Genomic DNA, 14,602 nt, shown 5'->3' with positions numbered 1-14,602 from the left:
GTTATAATTATTAATCTTTTGGGATTCCAAAAGCTAAATAATGTAATAAAAAACTTCAGGTAATATGTTAAAGATGTTTATTATTTTATTTAAACGTCAGAACAGGTTATGGTTCAGCCTGCGCCTCTAATTTTTTCAAGAACGAAGCCTTCTTCTGGGCAATGCGGTTCTTGCGTTCTGCCAATGACAGCTTCTCGCGGTTCCACCTCTTCTTCTTCGCTGGTGGAGCTTTAGGTTCCTTCTGTTGTGGTGAAGGATCAGCCCTGATGGCAGCATGAGCGTTTTTATAAATGTTCTCAATCTAAATGCAACAAAAAAAAAAACAAATTCATAACAAGACATTTTAAGTAGGCAAAATTAAATAAATCATGTTCAAGTCACCCTGTAGTAAATCACCATAAAATTTCTGGTAAAATACAGGGAGCAACTTCATTGATAATTTTGTCCAACTGCGACACTTGAGAATAATGGCATTGCTCAAGTAATTAAGTTGGACGTTCTTAGAGCAATTACAGATTAATAAATCAATATGTATAGAAACATACCTGATTGGCAGCTATACCAAGCTTGATGTATTGGCTAAACTGACGTTTAAACGCCTCAGGGTCTTCTTCTTCGAGTGATTTCATGTATTCAGCAACATGCTGTCCAAAAATGTGACTTCTGTGAACATCAGCTTTTAAAGATTTACCTTCATTGTCAAAACCAGGGAAACGGTTTACAGAGTGAGGAATGTTGAGCCCTCCATCAACGGCACCCTTCATGGCTCCGAAAATACGAGCTCCTGTTGTAGTCCTATGCAAACCAACGTCCAAGTAGCACCTTTAAACAATAGAAAAAATTATTAATACATTAATGCACAAATTACCTTTGGTTAAAATTGAAAAAAAAAAAATATTCAGAATTGCACTTCAATCATATCTAAAACAAGTAATTGGATGAAATGATGTGACATACATAAAACATGTAAAACCACAACACTTTACCCAAAAATAATGCTAGTCAGATGACGCGCATGTGCTTACTTCATCATTAAGGAAGTAGTTTTTTTCTGGCAATAGTAACTGAAAACCTAACAGACAATAATTTACCTAAAAGCTCCTGGGCCATTATCCACATCTTCTACATTGTATTCATCGCCATTTACATCTGTAGTACCTTCATATATCTTGTCAAGTTCCAACTGCTTCAATAATCTTCGTGCCAATAACAAACCCGTACAGTATGCAGCAGCATAATTCGTGAGTCCCACTTTAACGCCATAGCGAGGTAACTCGTGGGAATAAGCAGCACACAGAATCTTGTCACCTTCTATTCGGGAATATGCAACTTGACATGTAATGTCCTTATTTGATAAACGAACGATGAAGCGATATTTTGGGGTGTTGTATTTATTTTTGTCTTGAGTGATAAGACGTTTTCGGGCATAATAGTCGGTTTTACCTTCGCGGCGCCTCTTAAATTTAACTTGGTACCGTTTAAAGTACTGTTTGTTTTTTACCACCTTCACAAACCCCTAAAACACAAAATGAATAGCGTTAGTACATTATACAAATATTAACTCTTCAATTTTGGGGTGAAAAGCTTTATTTTAAGCTGTAATTGCTGGAACAGATGCCGTTTTTAAAAAATATCTGCCATCATCACTTTAATTGCCAAATTAAATTTTTAAATAGAACGCTAGATGTTCAGCTTTTTTTATTATAAATTTTTTAGCAACTGTATTTTTTAGTATAGCTTACCATATTTTAGTGATATACTCCTGTTTTTCTATCACAATATTATTCAGACCCTCACAAACACAATTGAGGTTAAGAACCATAGAGTTTAAGGACGGACCATAGACAAGTTCAGACGGATCCTTATTTATGAACGGAACTGGTTACATTACCTTAGGGTGCCATAGATTAGAGCTTTTACCTTCAAGGCATCGAGTGGTGATGTTAAGCCAAGCTTCTGTTATTTCTAAATCTCTTAAATTAGAATAATGAATATGTGGTGTCTATTAACAGATATGAAAAGGTGTTCATACACAATTTAACTCCCCGATAATTATGTAGAAAATCAATGGTGGTTTAACAATTATTTTGACGAATTTGACAGACATTACCACTTGCCACCACAGAACAAAACGTTTTAATTTGACATTATATTGCATATTTGTATAAATCTTTTTACGGTGCAACTTGGGAAGTGTTTTGGAATTGATTTTCACACTCGTGTCAAGAAATTCACAATAACAGGCATTTTGAAGTAAAGAAACACCTAACAAAATGGCACTTAAAGGACAAGTGGGTCAAAGTAAGTGTTCATTTTGACGCCATTCATTCGTACATTACAGCACTGTTTTTTTTATTAAAATATACCAATATGTTATTTTTTATTTGGGGGTATTATTCATGTATGAAACATTTTTCAGCTGTTATGAGTCATGGAGGGTGTAACAAAATTGAGACATTCTGCAATCACAACTTTCGCTTTATTTCTTTGTAGACTACTTTAAAATAAATTCTTTGTTTATAATAATTAACAAGTTAGTAAATTTATTAAAAACAATTCAAAAAGAGCGACATTATTAAAACTAACAATAGATTACATTTTTATTAAGAAGGGTTTTGATAGGTGTAAATTGATAAAAGGTGTCGCTGTTTGTAATTGTAGTAGGGGATTCCCCAATATTGATGCGAAAAACAGTAACTATTTTTTTCAGAAATCATGAATGAAGTCATTAAGTACAAAGGTCCAAAAAAGAATGGACCTTCCAAACACGTCGAATGGAGAGTTCTTGTTGTGGACCAACTTTCAATGCGAATGGTCTCTGCATGTTGTAAAATGCACGACATTTCAGCTGAGGGCATTACTTGTTAGTTTTATTTCTCCATTAGAACAATTATTTTTAAATATTTATTACCGTTTTGCAGTGGTGGAAGATATCAATAAAAGACGCGAACCTTTGCAGACAATGGAGGGAGTGTATTTGATAACTCCAAGTGAAAAATCTGTTCACTCTCTTATAAACGATTTCGAAGGGCCTCGCCCAATGTATAGAGCGGCACATGTTTTCTTTACAGAAGGTGATTAAGAAATATATTTCCAAAATTATTTATTATTTCATTATGTAATATGCTGTTATGAACCTCTTCTCAGCATGCCCTGATGATCTTTTTTATCAACTAAGCCAGGCTAGAGTCGCGAAATTTATCAAAGCCCTAAAGGAAATTAATATTGCATTTGTACCAGTAGAAGATCAGGTATTAAAAAAAATATAACTGCATTTTTAGCTTCTTCTAATTAAAACTAACTCAAAACGCAGAGGCGTAAAATTGTGTTTTGGGGTTGGTGGTGGCAATGATGTGTTTTAGTAATAGACTTACCAGATTTGCGCAGTTATCTAAATTAGATATAAACTGTTTCTAAAAAAATTGAATGAACTAAAATACTGTTTGCTTTAAAATACTAGCTGCTTATTTTAATATAATTAAACTACGATTTTAAACAGATGTTTTTTATCTTGTGTCGTTCGCAAGTCAAAATCAGTTTGACAGTTTCTCGGTTTCTGTATTATTGGTTATAGGTACTTTATACATCTCCTGAAGTAGATTACAACATATTTTTTTTTATTTTATTGATGCTGTCCTGATTCGGGTATAGAAGCTGTCGTTTTTGGTGTTGCTTCCACCATGCGGCATGGCCTAGTGGTTTAGTCCATTGTTTAGTATTCGGGAGAATGCCGGTTCCATTCCGGGTCCGTCTGCCTTGGTCCAAGTTTTTCTGTGGTTTCCTTGGATCACTTAGGCAAATGCTGGGGCAGTAATATTCCACACGTAATCTTCTGTCTTCATTTCGTCCATTTCATATTTCTCACCCGAACCACCACCCACCCATTCCCACGATTCCTGAAAGGAGGCTGAAGAGGGCGCCTTCCGCCTTACCTTCTGAGAGGGACTGCCCGCCAACCAGCATTAGTAGCTGGTGGGAATGAAACACCCAAGTTTTTTTTTTTTTTTTAGTATTGCTTCCTAAAGTTTTAATAGCACCAGTCCACATCCAGCGTAGGAGATGGAAGAATCTCTGAAGTTCGCCACTCATGATAACGAAACGTTAGGAAGCAACTCCAATCCGCGATGACCTTTAGGCCCGAATCGGAACAGCATCAGTTCTCCTACTAGCCGCGAAATCCTTTACCAATTTGTCTCATGTTTTTATTTTCATTCCAAAAAGAAGTCTGACTCACATTCAAAGGTTTAGGTCCCTTTGCCTTCATTTAAATAATCCCCCTGCCCTCTAGGTATTGATTGAGTAGATTAAAGATGGTTTTATTGTTTAGTATGCCCGGAGGAATTGTTCAATGAATTGTGTAAATCTTGCGCTGCCAAGAAAATAAAAACATTGAAGGAAATCAATATCGCCTTTCTTCCATACGAATCTCAGGTGTGTGTCACGAAATTTGAAATTATATGTCGCTTTTTTACGTTTTTGTTAATCATCATGTTTATGATGTCCGATCTTTGCTTTGTTGTTTATGCTAAACTAAATTGCATGCCACTCAAATACGTTAAACGTTAAGGTGACGCTTAAAATAGCAATCACAACTGACGCATTTTTGGAATAGATATGTATGTGAAATTTCAGGTATTCTCATTAGATTGCGCCGACACCTTTCAGTGTTTTTATGATCCTTCATTTTCTGCTGCAAGAACTGCCAATATGGAGCGTATGGCCGAACAGATTGCAACCCTCTGTGCTACTCTCGGGGAATACCCTTCAGTGCGCTATAGAGCGTAAGAAAGTTTCTACCCGTAACATAGATAATTAAATTGTGTCAATGACTTTTCAACGTAGGGATTGGGACAAAAATGTAGAATTAGCACAGTTAATCCAACAAAAACTAGACGCTTATAAAGCGGATGAACCGACAATGGGTGAAGGACCGGAAAAAGCTCGTTCACAACTCTTAATTTTGGACAGAGGGTTCGATTGTGTATCGCCTCTCTTACATGAATTAACATTCCAGGCAATGGCTTACGATTTATTACCAATCGAAAACGACGTATATCGGTAAAAAAAAATTGACTTACATTTGTGGTAAGCAAATGAAAATTATGTGTTTATTTTTTTATTCACAAAGCTATGAAGCTACGGCGGGATCGGCTGAAAAGAAGGAAGTTTTGCTTGACGAAAACGACGAATTGTGGGTAGAATTGCGTCATCAGCACATCGCCGTCGTTTCTCAAAGTGTTACCAAAAATTTGAAAAAGTTCACCGATTCCAAGCGCATGACTCAAACAGATAAACAGTCAATCAAGGATTTGTCCCAAATGATAAAGAAAATGCCACAATATCAGAAAGAACTTTCTAAATATTCTACTCATTTACACTTAGCAGAAGACTGTATGAAGGCATATCAAGGATATGTGGATAAATTGTGTAAAGTTGAACAAGTAAGTCCTTGTAAATGGTAAATGATTTTCCACTAAAGAAATTGCTGTAGGACTTGGCCATGGGCACCGATGCCGAAGGAGAAAAAATTAAAGATCATATGCGTAATATTGTTCCAATACTACTGGATCCCAAGATAACCAACGAGTATGACAAAATGAGGATCATTGCACTGTACGCAATGACCAAAAATGGTATCACGGACGAAAACCTATCCAAACTTGCCACCCATGCGCAAATAAAGGACAAGCAGACAATCGCAAACTTACAGTATTTGGGGGTGAATGTAATCTCAGACGTAATTATTAGATTTGTTGATTTTGGGAAATGTTAATGTAACAGAATCATATTTAGGGTGGAATTAGAAAAAAGCAATACACAGTTCCAAGAAAGGAGCGCATCACTGAACAAACATACCAGATGTCACGTTGGACACCTGTTATTAAGGACGTAATGGAGGATGCAATCGACGACAAACTCGATCAGAAACATTTCCCCTTTTACGTAAGTCGAGCACAAACCACAGGATATCATGCCCCAACAAGGTACACGTCAAATATACATACAATATATTGCATTAACATTGTTATTGTCTTCAAATTTTTCTTTTTCAGTGCTCGCTATGGGCATTGGCACAAAGACAAGGGCCAGCAGACGATAAAAAATGTCCCACGTTTGATAGTTTTCGTTGTGGGAGGGGTTTGCTTTTCAGAAATCCGATGTGCCTACGAGGTGACAAACGCGGTTAAAAATTGGGAGGTCATCATCGGTTCTTCCCACATCCTAACACCAGAGAGTTTTCTTAAGGCACTCGCCACTCTAGGCGGCTAGAACTCTATGAAAAAAGTTTCTTTTAATATATAGTCAGTCTTCTCATTCTTCCTTGTTTTATCCTGTTATTAAAAATAATGATGATGACGGTGAAGATGATGGGTAAAGAGCTTAACAGTATTTGTAATGACACTGCAATTTATGTTTTGAAAGTTAGGTACCAAAGTGATTTAGATTTTGTAAGGTTTTAAACTTTCAATAGAAGTCCTAAAATGTGGAGAAAAAACGTTCTTCACCAACTACATACACCCATTATAATATTAATCCACCCTCCTAAACCAAAGTAATTTATTCCATTAAAAAGAAAGAAGTTACTGTATCTGGTACGTAAATACATACTATATAGCTTACTGTTAATTGTTAATTAAATAACTAACAATACAATTACCGTGCGTTCATAATAAATATTAAATAGGGTTAGTAAGCGAATTTTTATCTTTTATTAAATCTAAATGTGTATTATCTCTTACAGTAAACAAAAAAAAGCATTTAAGGAAATGTGATTGTAAAGTTACGTAGGATGGCTTTAATATGTAGTAGGACGATTTTTTGTTGCTTGTGCGACTTGAAATAATTATTTATTATTGTTACTTCGTTAAAAAGCTGATTGATAAGACTATTTCAGTAATAGCATGTTTTACTTCTGCCACATCATTGTTGTGTAAAAAAACTGTAAAGTTATAGTAATAATTATGATAATGATACAAGAAGTAGATTGATTAATAAGCAATTCTTGTTTACATTCGAATATGTAAGGCAAAACTATTTAATCAGTAAATAAAATATTGTAGGTACTGCAAAAATAAGGAATTTTATTATTCGCGTGAAGGTACAATATAAATAAATATAATTACAATTCTAACGTCGACGATAAATTTCTGCGTTTGAAAAAATTATGTTTTTGAACATTTGAATCAGTTTCTGACTTTGTCATGTTAAAAAAGGAGGTCATCAGGGTTCTGCTTTTCTTGGATTGTTTTTCATCTTCTTCGATAGCTTCCCATTCAACATGGTAAGCAGATTCCTCTAATGCTGTACTGGCAGTAGACCAACTAAATCTCACTAATTGGGGGAATCCAAAGATTGGATCGCAGAAATCGAATAAGAACTTTTTTGTCACCGGATCTGCAAAATATTAACCAAAATACATGGTCACTGTTCTTTATTTCATAAAATTAAAACAAGAGAAGCTTTTAGACCTACCCCATACCAAATTTTAAGATCACTGAATCTTGCACTGCCAATTGCAGATATAAAACTGAATTCTTACTTACCCCCAGGATAACCACTTCCAAAAGATGATGCAGCTTCAGCCAGATCTTCAGAAAATTTCCATACCTTCAGAGCTTGGTCTCTTGTTACTTTGGCACAAATACTGGCAGCTGATACTATTGGATATGTTGAATCAGCCTTTTTGGCAACTGTTATTTTGAAGTTTGGAAACAAGCTCTCCAAATATGCTTGGTATTTTTCAGGGGGTCCTACTGTATCCACGTATACAGCGTTAATATTAACGCCATTTTCAACAGCTTTTCTTATCAGACCAACTGCTGAGTCCATGGATACTCGATTGAGGGAATACTTGCTTCTGCTTAACATACTGTTACAGATAAATGTGGGGGATATTACCTCCACTCCCCAACCTACTTTATTACGTTGTTTCAATAAGTTGGAAAGTATTTCTACCCGTTTTTCTTCGGTTAAGGCTTTGGAATCGTCACATTCCAAATTCGCCAAGATTTGCATTGAGTTGATACAGCAAAATGCCGTTCCATATACCATTGGCCCTACAGTCAATAGTTAAAATGTAAAAATAGTTAAACAATGGCATGCTTTGTTCTAACCCAAGACGGGGCCTCGTCCAGCTTCATCGATTCCTAGTACACAGGGATACGTTTTGCAGTCGTCGGGGACTTTGGAAAAATAAGAAAATGGCTCAGAATTATTGTGTGTTGATAAATATTCATTCAAACATTCTATAGTTTCTATGTTATCATCGTTATTTCCGTTCATTGTTTCGAAAATATTTAACAGATTTGAGTATGAAAAGCAAAGTTAGGTTAACTTCCTTTCATTTTGTTCTTTACAAAATTGTAAATTCGCGCCAAAGTATGTGAAGATAATAATAACATGAATGTGACTAAGTCTACCCTTTGTAGATCTATTATCTATGGACTAAGTATTGTACTATCTCTCTGACATGTCTTATGCCTATATTTTCATGCTTATGACCATCCTATGACATGTCGAGAAGCTAAATAAGTTTTGTTACCATTTTATTACTATTTGTTACTGATTGGGCCATATTGGGAATAATTGATCAGTAATGACTATGATTGCATTTGTGATTACTGTTGGTAACTATTTGATTGACTGATTCGCAATTATTAGTATGACTATAAATGAGTCGAAACTACTTTTCTTTGATTATTTGGAATTTAAAACTTAAAAGTTTTAAAATGTCACTGTAGGTTCCAAACAAAAATGAAATAATTCAATTCCAACATGGTTAATATCCTAGGATCAGAGGCAATAGTCACAACCAGAACTAATCATGACTCATAATTAATGAAATTTTAATAGATATTAATACATATAGAAAAGACTGATTTGTGAACTTAAAGGACTGAGTTTAAACGCATCCTAATTCATTATGCAAACTTAAATCGCGATAGAACTGGTTAAAGTAGTTAAGTTTTAAACAAAGTGACTGTTTATTTCATGGAATTCATTTCCAAAAGTGTAGAAAAGTAGTATGACCGTTAGAAGTAAGTAAATAGAGACTTGTCGGCTATTTTTAACATTACACTCATAGATCAGTTCAGTGACTTTTGTTTTGTATTATAGTTCAGACACCATCTATTATCACAAATAATGTTACAACATTCACAATCGAACAAAATTGTGAATACTCTTTCATCAGCTTTGCCTGACGACCGGCCTGTGACAGCAATTCAGGTAAAATTACGAGATTGTTGTTTTTATTTTGGACCCACACACATTTTTGACAGTGGGTTGTTTGACGAACGTCATTATCACTCTTAAATTCCAAATTTAGATTGTCAATAGTGCTGATAAGTGCCCCCTAGGATTCTATCCTATCATAAAGACTTACGACGCAGACCAAGACGCTGACTTGTGGAGAGAGGGATCATTTTTGAAAATAAATAAGACTGCCAGATATTTGTGCCTCTCAAAAACCGAAGGTATGATCTGTCTTTTGTTATTTGGGATGCTGGGTTGAAATACAAAAGAAAAATAAAGTAGTCCTAATTCATGCATAACCTAAAATCTAAACTATTTGTTACACTATTTGCAGTTTTCTGTAAATAATCACTCTTATCTATCTATTATAAATTGCTGTAAATAGGTATTCCTGGATTTGTGGTTCAGGAAGTCAGTATAATAAATGAAAAAGCAGCGCCACCTGAAGGTTATAGTTTACTCTACAAAACTGTCGATACCGATCAAAAAGCTTGGCGTAAAAAGCAACTTTGTTACAAACTAGCATCATTAAATAGTACGTCTTCTGCTGTAACCGATATAATAGTTTGTAGTCGTCTAAAAAAAGCACCGGAGGGTTTCGATCTAGCTGGGTAAGTCCCCGCGAAATATTTCTTCCACTCTCCGCTAGATATCGCTCGCTTGAGTATAGCATACTTTCGTTGTTTAATACGTGACTCTACGTACTTGTAATTTATTAATTCCTTTTAGGGAAATTAACGGAGTGACTATTTGTTATAAGATGGGCAACGTTCAGGATTACCAAAATCCATCGAGTCCAGCAAATAAGAACGACATAAACAGGAGGAACACGGACAATTCTAAAACATCAGATGTTTATCCGAATCTCGATGACGATCACGATTATGAAATTCTTAAGCCCGGATATATTCCTCCGGTTCCTTCCAGAGCAGCTCCTCAACCACCATTACCAGCACCTTATCCCCCAATTAATTCTCATCAAACACTAACCAATACTATGCATCAAGAACTGGCGGGAGTTCCATTTGTTTTAAATCCTAAGTTTATGACTTCATACGGAAAAGAAGCGGTAAATATTTTTGACTAATTGTTGGTTCTGTTAACTAACTGGGTTTATTTTAGGCCCAGATACCTTTTATTACAGAGAAAAGTTTACAACAATTGGAAAAACAGTACAACTATAACTTTAGCTTGGAAAGACAGGCTGCAACTTAACGTTTAAATTTTTTCTTTTTTGAAACGTTTAAGGCCAAAATAATTATAAGTTTTGTAGTTTTATCAAATTTGTATTGATAGGTAACATTAATTATACATTTTTCCTATATATTGTCGATTGTTTCAGTTTCATTGTCATAGTTTAAATTATTGTATAGGAATTTGTACTGAGCGTGATATTCGGAATGAGTGAATTTACAATAAATACAATTTTAGTGTAGAAACACTGCATTTTTTTTGTTAGTTTCCTTTGTAATAATAAAAACACATTAAAAGTTTTGGTTGGAAAAATTTTATATTGGTCGTTCTCTTAAGTCTAAAAGGGTAAAAAAGAATCTGCACTTTTAGGTTATAATATGTATGTGATTTCGCTTATGTAAAAAAGATCTTATAAAATGGTACCCGTGTGAGGTCGGGTGATTAGAATAGCCTCACCGTTGTCTCGACGTGTCGTAAAAGGCGACTAAAGAGATTCCAATGGCACCCTTGTGCCGTAATTACCTTGGGAAGACGATCCGTTTTCCCTTTTTTTATAATTTGATGGTAACAGAATAGGAATAAAACATAAAACAACTGTATAAGTATCGTGTAAATATGTAAATATTTGAAATTCTTTGCTTGCGTCCGGTACCTATTGTACCTAACCGAAAAGAGAACGTGGGTGTAATAAATAATTACCAACGTTGGTATCCAAATAGCTTTCTAACCTCTGGACTACTTAACGCATTTCTTTTGTTTAATGTTTTGTGAAAAAGATAGTTGATCGGTCAGCCTTGAGATAGTGGTGCCACACCCAATAAGACACACTGACGTCGAGTAGGTATTTTATAATTTTTTTCTTTATTAAAACAGCTCTACAACATATTGACGCCTATGTAATAGTAAAATACACGGGCACACGCCAGCATACAATCAATGCTATACGTACTTACATATAAAACGTAACAGTCTGCGAACGGGAAAGGTATTACACAATATTAAAATACATAAATAAAAATACCATAAGTATGACTACCCATGTACACGGACCCGATTATACATCAGAAATTCTTAAGATAGTTAAACATATTGAAAGACAAACAGTTAAATAAAATACAATAAAAACAAATTTAAAGAAGCATCAGCACCTAATCAAAAGAAACTAATAGTGAAGTAGAAGTGGTAATGAAACTGGATAGAAGCAAGAAAGAGAGTTGCTCAATCGGAAGAAAAATAAAAATACTTCCCCATGAAGAAATAAAAGAATAGGAGAATTTTTTCAGCGAAAGAAAATTTGATTTTACCAATACTCATTTTATCACGCGAATACATCGAAAAGGTAGTTTAGAACTTTACCTACATATGTGATATAAAGTCTGACAATGGAAACAACTCACATCAAGGGCACCACAAGGTTGACTTTCTCTCATGTAACGCAAATTATTTACTACATTTTCATAATTGTTCCCCCACTTACAACACCAGTACTAGTAGTAACCGAAGCTGATATCATGAAGGGGAGCTCCTCCGTTGGCCGGAAGTGCATAGTCCTTGGCCAGCTGATCCAAAATTCCGGGTCCGCTTCCTATTTGCCTTGTAACTGCTGCTGGTCTGTGCGCAGGTCGCTGTGGTGGTGGTCCAAAGTCGGAATCAGGCTGGAAGGAAGGCTGTTGGGGTCTTGGTGGTGGGGGTGCTGGTCGTGCGTATGTGACTTTTGGCCTTGGTGGTACCGGAAGATCTTGCTCGTAATTGTCCTCTTCTATTGGGACTGCTTCCGGTTGGAATGATTGACGAGGTGCCTGAGGTCTAGCGGGTGCAGGAGATGCTCGTGCGGGTCCTCCAAAATCAAGGGCAAGAGATGCTCCTGGAATGTTGGGTCGAGGAGGCGCGGGCCCGAAATTTCTTTGTGGGGCTGGTGGTGGGGGTGGCAATGGTGCATATTGCTGTGGCTTTGGCCTTGGTGGCGCCGGCTGGAATGATTGCGGCGCAACATTTCTTGATGGGAAGTTTTGAGGATAGTTTTGGTATTTGCTCTTAGGGGCTGGTGCGGCAGGTTCGTAGAGATCGTCGGCATATTCCGCTTTCAAGGTACCATCCTTGTGTGTGGTGTCGTCGACCAAAGTTGGCGGAGCTACAGTTATACCTTCACCGGACGGTTCAAAACCATATTTGGTCGCACCGTATTCCACAACCCTCACTTTGCCTACGTCATCGATAAAACCATATTTACCCTTCACTTCCCCTGTTGGTAGTTTGGTCTCAATTTTGAACGACCCATCGGCACTTTCGTAACCGTAGGTGTACGAACCATCTTCGTTGTGCCTAAAAGTAATTAAATTAATAATTGATTAGGTACTAACAAATGGTAGGACAAGTACCTGTTGATTTGTTTTAAAATAGGAACAGGCGTGGGTCTAGGAGCCGCGGGTCCGGAATAGTCAGGGTCTATTCTAGCTGGCGCTGGTCTCCTTGGTGGTGGTGCTCGCAGAGGTTCATCCAGATAATCCCTTTGACCTAAAGCTCCAACCAGCAGGCTGGCCACTAGTACCTTTAGAATTCAAAAAAAATAATCAATTAACAAAAGTAGTAATCGAGTTTTAATGAGGGGCCTCAGAAATTCAAAAGTATTAATTCATTTTTAATGATCTACAAAGGTCGACTCGGTGACAAATCGGGGCATCTTTTGAAGGTCTTTCGATACAAATTTTATAAAAGTAGATCAGTTAAATGATTTATTTCGACTGCGAAATCGCATTAAAGAAACGTAAAAGTATATTTTATTTCTGCATAATATTAAGGTGTGTTTCTACTTAAATCGGCCATTTGACATTTAAGTGTAGGGTACTTAACGATTAATAAAATGTTATTTCGATTTTACATGTGTATTTATGCATGCAGTATGTAATGTATAAGGTGGTCTAATTTTACGTAATTACGAAAGTATTTTGTTCTTTGGCCAGAAACGCGACAGTGAAACCACTTTCCGACAAAAAAAGAAACTTAAGTTGAGAACCCTTGTCCTTGTCTCTTTTTGCTATGTAGGTATCTATTTATATTATTTATTGGTTAAATGCGACAATGTATATGTTCACTTAACGTACGCAATTAAATTATTTTTGATTACCTTGCAATTCGAGTAAAATTAATTATTATACATTGTTTAAAGGCTTCCTGATTTTATTGAGACATATTTTTGGAAAGTTGTTTGGGAAAACAAACAATTAAATTAAGTAGACGTTTTCGTTTCGAAAGCAATTTTCGAGAAGTACCGTGTTAACATTAATGCCCTTTTGTATAAAGGTATTGTTTAAAAAAGCAAGGTACATATGTAATTGTAAGTAGAAAATTGACATTCAGACGTGGTTGCACCAAGGTCGACATAAATATGCCCAATGTAAATTAGATTGCACTGCTTTCTTCATGTGGTTTTATGGTACCAATAAATGCCGGTTTCCATATGGTACCCGAAAATAGTTTAATTACGCAAATTAATTACTAATACCACTATTACTACTACTACTACTATACTAATTGACCAAACAAAACAAAAAAAAATTATATCGTCTACAATATTCATTCCTATTTAAATTTTTATTTGAATTTAATAATTTTAATGCAAACAATATAAAAAATTTATTTGCTTCTGAAACTTTTCAAAAAAATTAATTTTGTTTTTCGGAAGCAGAAAAATATATTAAATCAACTGTTACTCCTATAAGTTTCTACCAACCACTCCCATTTGGTTTGAATTTGAATCTTTTTCAAAAAAAAAAAGGAAAAGTTTTGTGAATTATAGATAATTAAAATACTTACAAAATTCAGCAACATCATTGTCCAGAAACAATTGGCACAGCACTGGAGGTAGGCGGGGGTCACGATGGATCTTTTATAAGGTCTAAATGTCACTTTATGGAAGGGGTCTTACAAGGTCCTGGAGCTAAGGTAGCCAAGCATTGATTCCTGGTCTCTGCCGGACCAATGCGGTGCTCAGTTGTATGCCTCGGTTTCTGTCTGTCTTAAAACTTATAACAATACCTTTCACTCACACCACAAGATCCTATAACAAACAAATACACACTTACATAAATTTACACCATGCGTGCCACCGATTGTTGATGAAAAATCATGACAAAAAAAATCAGGAAACGAAAAT

The 14,602-nt window shown here is 35.6% G+C and overlaps 5 protein-coding genes across 6 annotated transcripts; 2 read left to right on the top strand and 3 right to left on the bottom strand.

Moving 5' to 3' along the window:
- Positions 1 to 60: 60 nt before the first annotated feature.
- LOC108733428 (60S ribosomal protein L5) lies at positions 61 to 1,864 on the bottom strand. Its single transcript, XM_018464598.2, has 4 exons — positions 1,743 to 1,864; positions 1,092 to 1,516; positions 546 to 822; positions 61 to 301 (listed from the first exon to the last, which is right to left on the bottom strand). The coding sequence occupies exons 1-4, from the start codon at positions 1,743 to 1,745 to the stop codon at positions 107 to 109; spliced, it is 900 nt and encodes a 299-aa protein (XP_018320100.1). The 5' UTR covers positions 1,746 to 1,864; the 3' UTR covers positions 61 to 106.
- A 207-nt stretch (positions 1,865 to 2,071) lies between these two features.
- LOC108733425 (protein ROP) lies at positions 2,072 to 6,317 on the top strand. 2 transcript variants are annotated; one of them, XM_018464594.2, is made up of 10 exons: positions 2,072 to 2,301; positions 2,711 to 2,863; positions 2,922 to 3,074; positions 3,148 to 3,251; positions 4,633 to 4,781; positions 4,843 to 5,058; positions 5,129 to 5,441; positions 5,492 to 5,737; positions 5,794 to 5,984; positions 6,054 to 6,317. In XM_018464594.2, exons 1-10 carry the CDS (start codon positions 2,274 to 2,276, stop codon positions 6,268 to 6,270), a joined length of 1,770 nt encoding a protein of 589 aa, XP_018320096.2. In that variant the 5' UTR covers positions 2,072 to 2,273; the 3' UTR covers positions 6,271 to 6,317. The 2 variants fall into 2 exon arrangements, with proteins under 2 accessions (XP_018320096.2, XP_018320097.2); XM_018464595.2 differs by lacking the exon at positions 3,148 to 3,251 and adding an exon at positions 4,328 to 4,431 and having other exon boundaries at positions 2,274 to 2,301.
- Positions 6,318 to 7,062: 745 nt separating this feature from the next.
- LOC108733426 (ribonuclease H2 subunit A) lies at positions 7,063 to 8,431 on the bottom strand. Its single transcript, XM_018464596.1, has 3 exons — positions 8,115 to 8,431; positions 7,545 to 8,057; positions 7,063 to 7,395 (listed from the first exon to the last, which is right to left on the bottom strand). The coding sequence occupies exons 1-3, from the start codon at positions 8,281 to 8,283 to the stop codon at positions 7,121 to 7,123; spliced, it is 957 nt and encodes a 318-aa protein (XP_018320098.1). The 5' UTR covers positions 8,284 to 8,431; the 3' UTR covers positions 7,063 to 7,120.
- Positions 8,432 to 8,844: 413 nt separating this feature from the next.
- LOC112904158 (multivesicular body subunit 12B-like) lies at positions 8,845 to 10,579 on the top strand. Its single transcript, XM_025973544.1, has 6 exons — positions 8,845 to 9,038; positions 9,118 to 9,228; positions 9,329 to 9,476; positions 9,641 to 9,866; positions 9,985 to 10,324; positions 10,378 to 10,579. Exons 2-6 carry the CDS (start codon positions 9,145 to 9,147, stop codon positions 10,468 to 10,470), a joined length of 891 nt encoding a protein of 296 aa, XP_025829329.1. The 5' UTR covers positions 8,845 to 9,038; positions 9,118 to 9,144; the 3' UTR covers positions 10,471 to 10,579.
- A 703-nt stretch (positions 10,580 to 11,282) lies between these two features.
- On the bottom strand, positions 11,283 to 14,416 carry LOC112904157 (formin-like protein 14). Its single transcript, XM_025973541.1, has 3 exons — positions 14,263 to 14,416; positions 12,828 to 12,997; positions 11,283 to 12,771 (listed from the first exon to the last, which is right to left on the bottom strand). The coding sequence occupies exons 1-3, from the start codon at positions 14,278 to 14,280 to the stop codon at positions 11,937 to 11,939; spliced, it is 1,023 nt and encodes a 340-aa protein (XP_025829326.1). The 5' UTR covers positions 14,281 to 14,416; the 3' UTR covers positions 11,283 to 11,936.
- Between the last annotated feature and the right edge of the window lie 186 nt (positions 14,417 to 14,602).

The sequence above is a fragment of the Agrilus planipennis genome, unplaced genomic scaffold (genome assembly GCF_000699045.2).
Source record: "Agrilus planipennis isolate EAB-ADULT unplaced genomic scaffold, Apla_2.0 scaffold49, whole genome shotgun sequence".
In the NCBI taxonomy this organism is placed as follows: Eukaryota; Metazoa; Arthropoda; class Insecta; order Coleoptera; family Buprestidae; genus Agrilus; species Agrilus planipennis.
The sequence above is the reverse complement of the archived record's forward strand: the minus strand, read 5'-3'. Positions and strand labels throughout refer to the sequence as shown.

Bases quoted from the DNA above. Each gene is read 5' to 3' on its own strand.
- LOC108733426 (XM_018464596.1), bottom strand. From the start codon at position 8,283: ATGAACGGAAATAACGATGATAACATAGAAACTATAGAATGTTTGAAT. The intron at 8,058-8,114 runs GTTAGAACAAAG...TATTGACTGTAG, and splicing joins TGGACGAGGCCCCGTCTTGG to GGCCAATGGTATATGGAACG. The intron at 7,396-7,544 runs GTAAGTAAGAAT...AATATTTTGCAG, and splicing joins TGGAAGTGGTTATCCTGGGG to ATCCGGTGACAAAAAAGTTC.
- LOC108733425 (XM_018464594.2), top strand. From the start codon at position 2,274: ATGGCACTTAAAGGACAAGTGGGTCAAA. The intron at 3,075-3,147 runs GTGATTAAGAAA...ACCTCTTCTCAG, and splicing joins ACATGTTTTCTTTACAGAAG to CATGCCCTGATGATCTTTTT. The intron at 3,252-4,632 runs GTATTAAAAAAA...GTGAAATTTCAG, and splicing joins TTGTACCAGTAGAAGATCAG to GTATTCTCATTAGATTGCGC.
- LOC108733428 (XM_018464598.2), bottom strand. The intron at 823-1,091 runs GTAAATTATTGT...TATTGTTTAAAG, and splicing joins AATGGCCCAGGAGCTTTTAG to GTGCTACTTGGACGTTGGTT. The intron at 302-545 runs GTATGTTTCTAT...TGTTGCATTTAG, and splicing joins TTGGTATAGCTGCCAATCAG to ATTGAGAACATTTATAAAAA.
- LOC112904157 (XM_025973541.1), bottom strand. The intron at 12,772-12,827 runs GTACTTGTCCTA...AATTACTTTTAG, and splicing joins ATTTTAAAACAAATCAACAG to GCACAACGAAGATGGTTCGT.
- LOC112904158 (XM_025973544.1), top strand. From the start codon at position 9,145: ATGTTACAACATTCACAATCGAACAAAATTGTGAATACTCTTTCATCA. The intron at 9,477-9,640 runs GTATGATCTGTC...TGCTGTAAATAG, and splicing joins GTGCCTCTCAAAAACCGAAG to GTATTCCTGGATTTGTGGTT. The intron at 9,867-9,984 runs GTAAGTCCCCGC...AATTCCTTTTAG, and splicing joins GAGGGTTTCGATCTAGCTGG to GGAAATTAACGGAGTGACTA.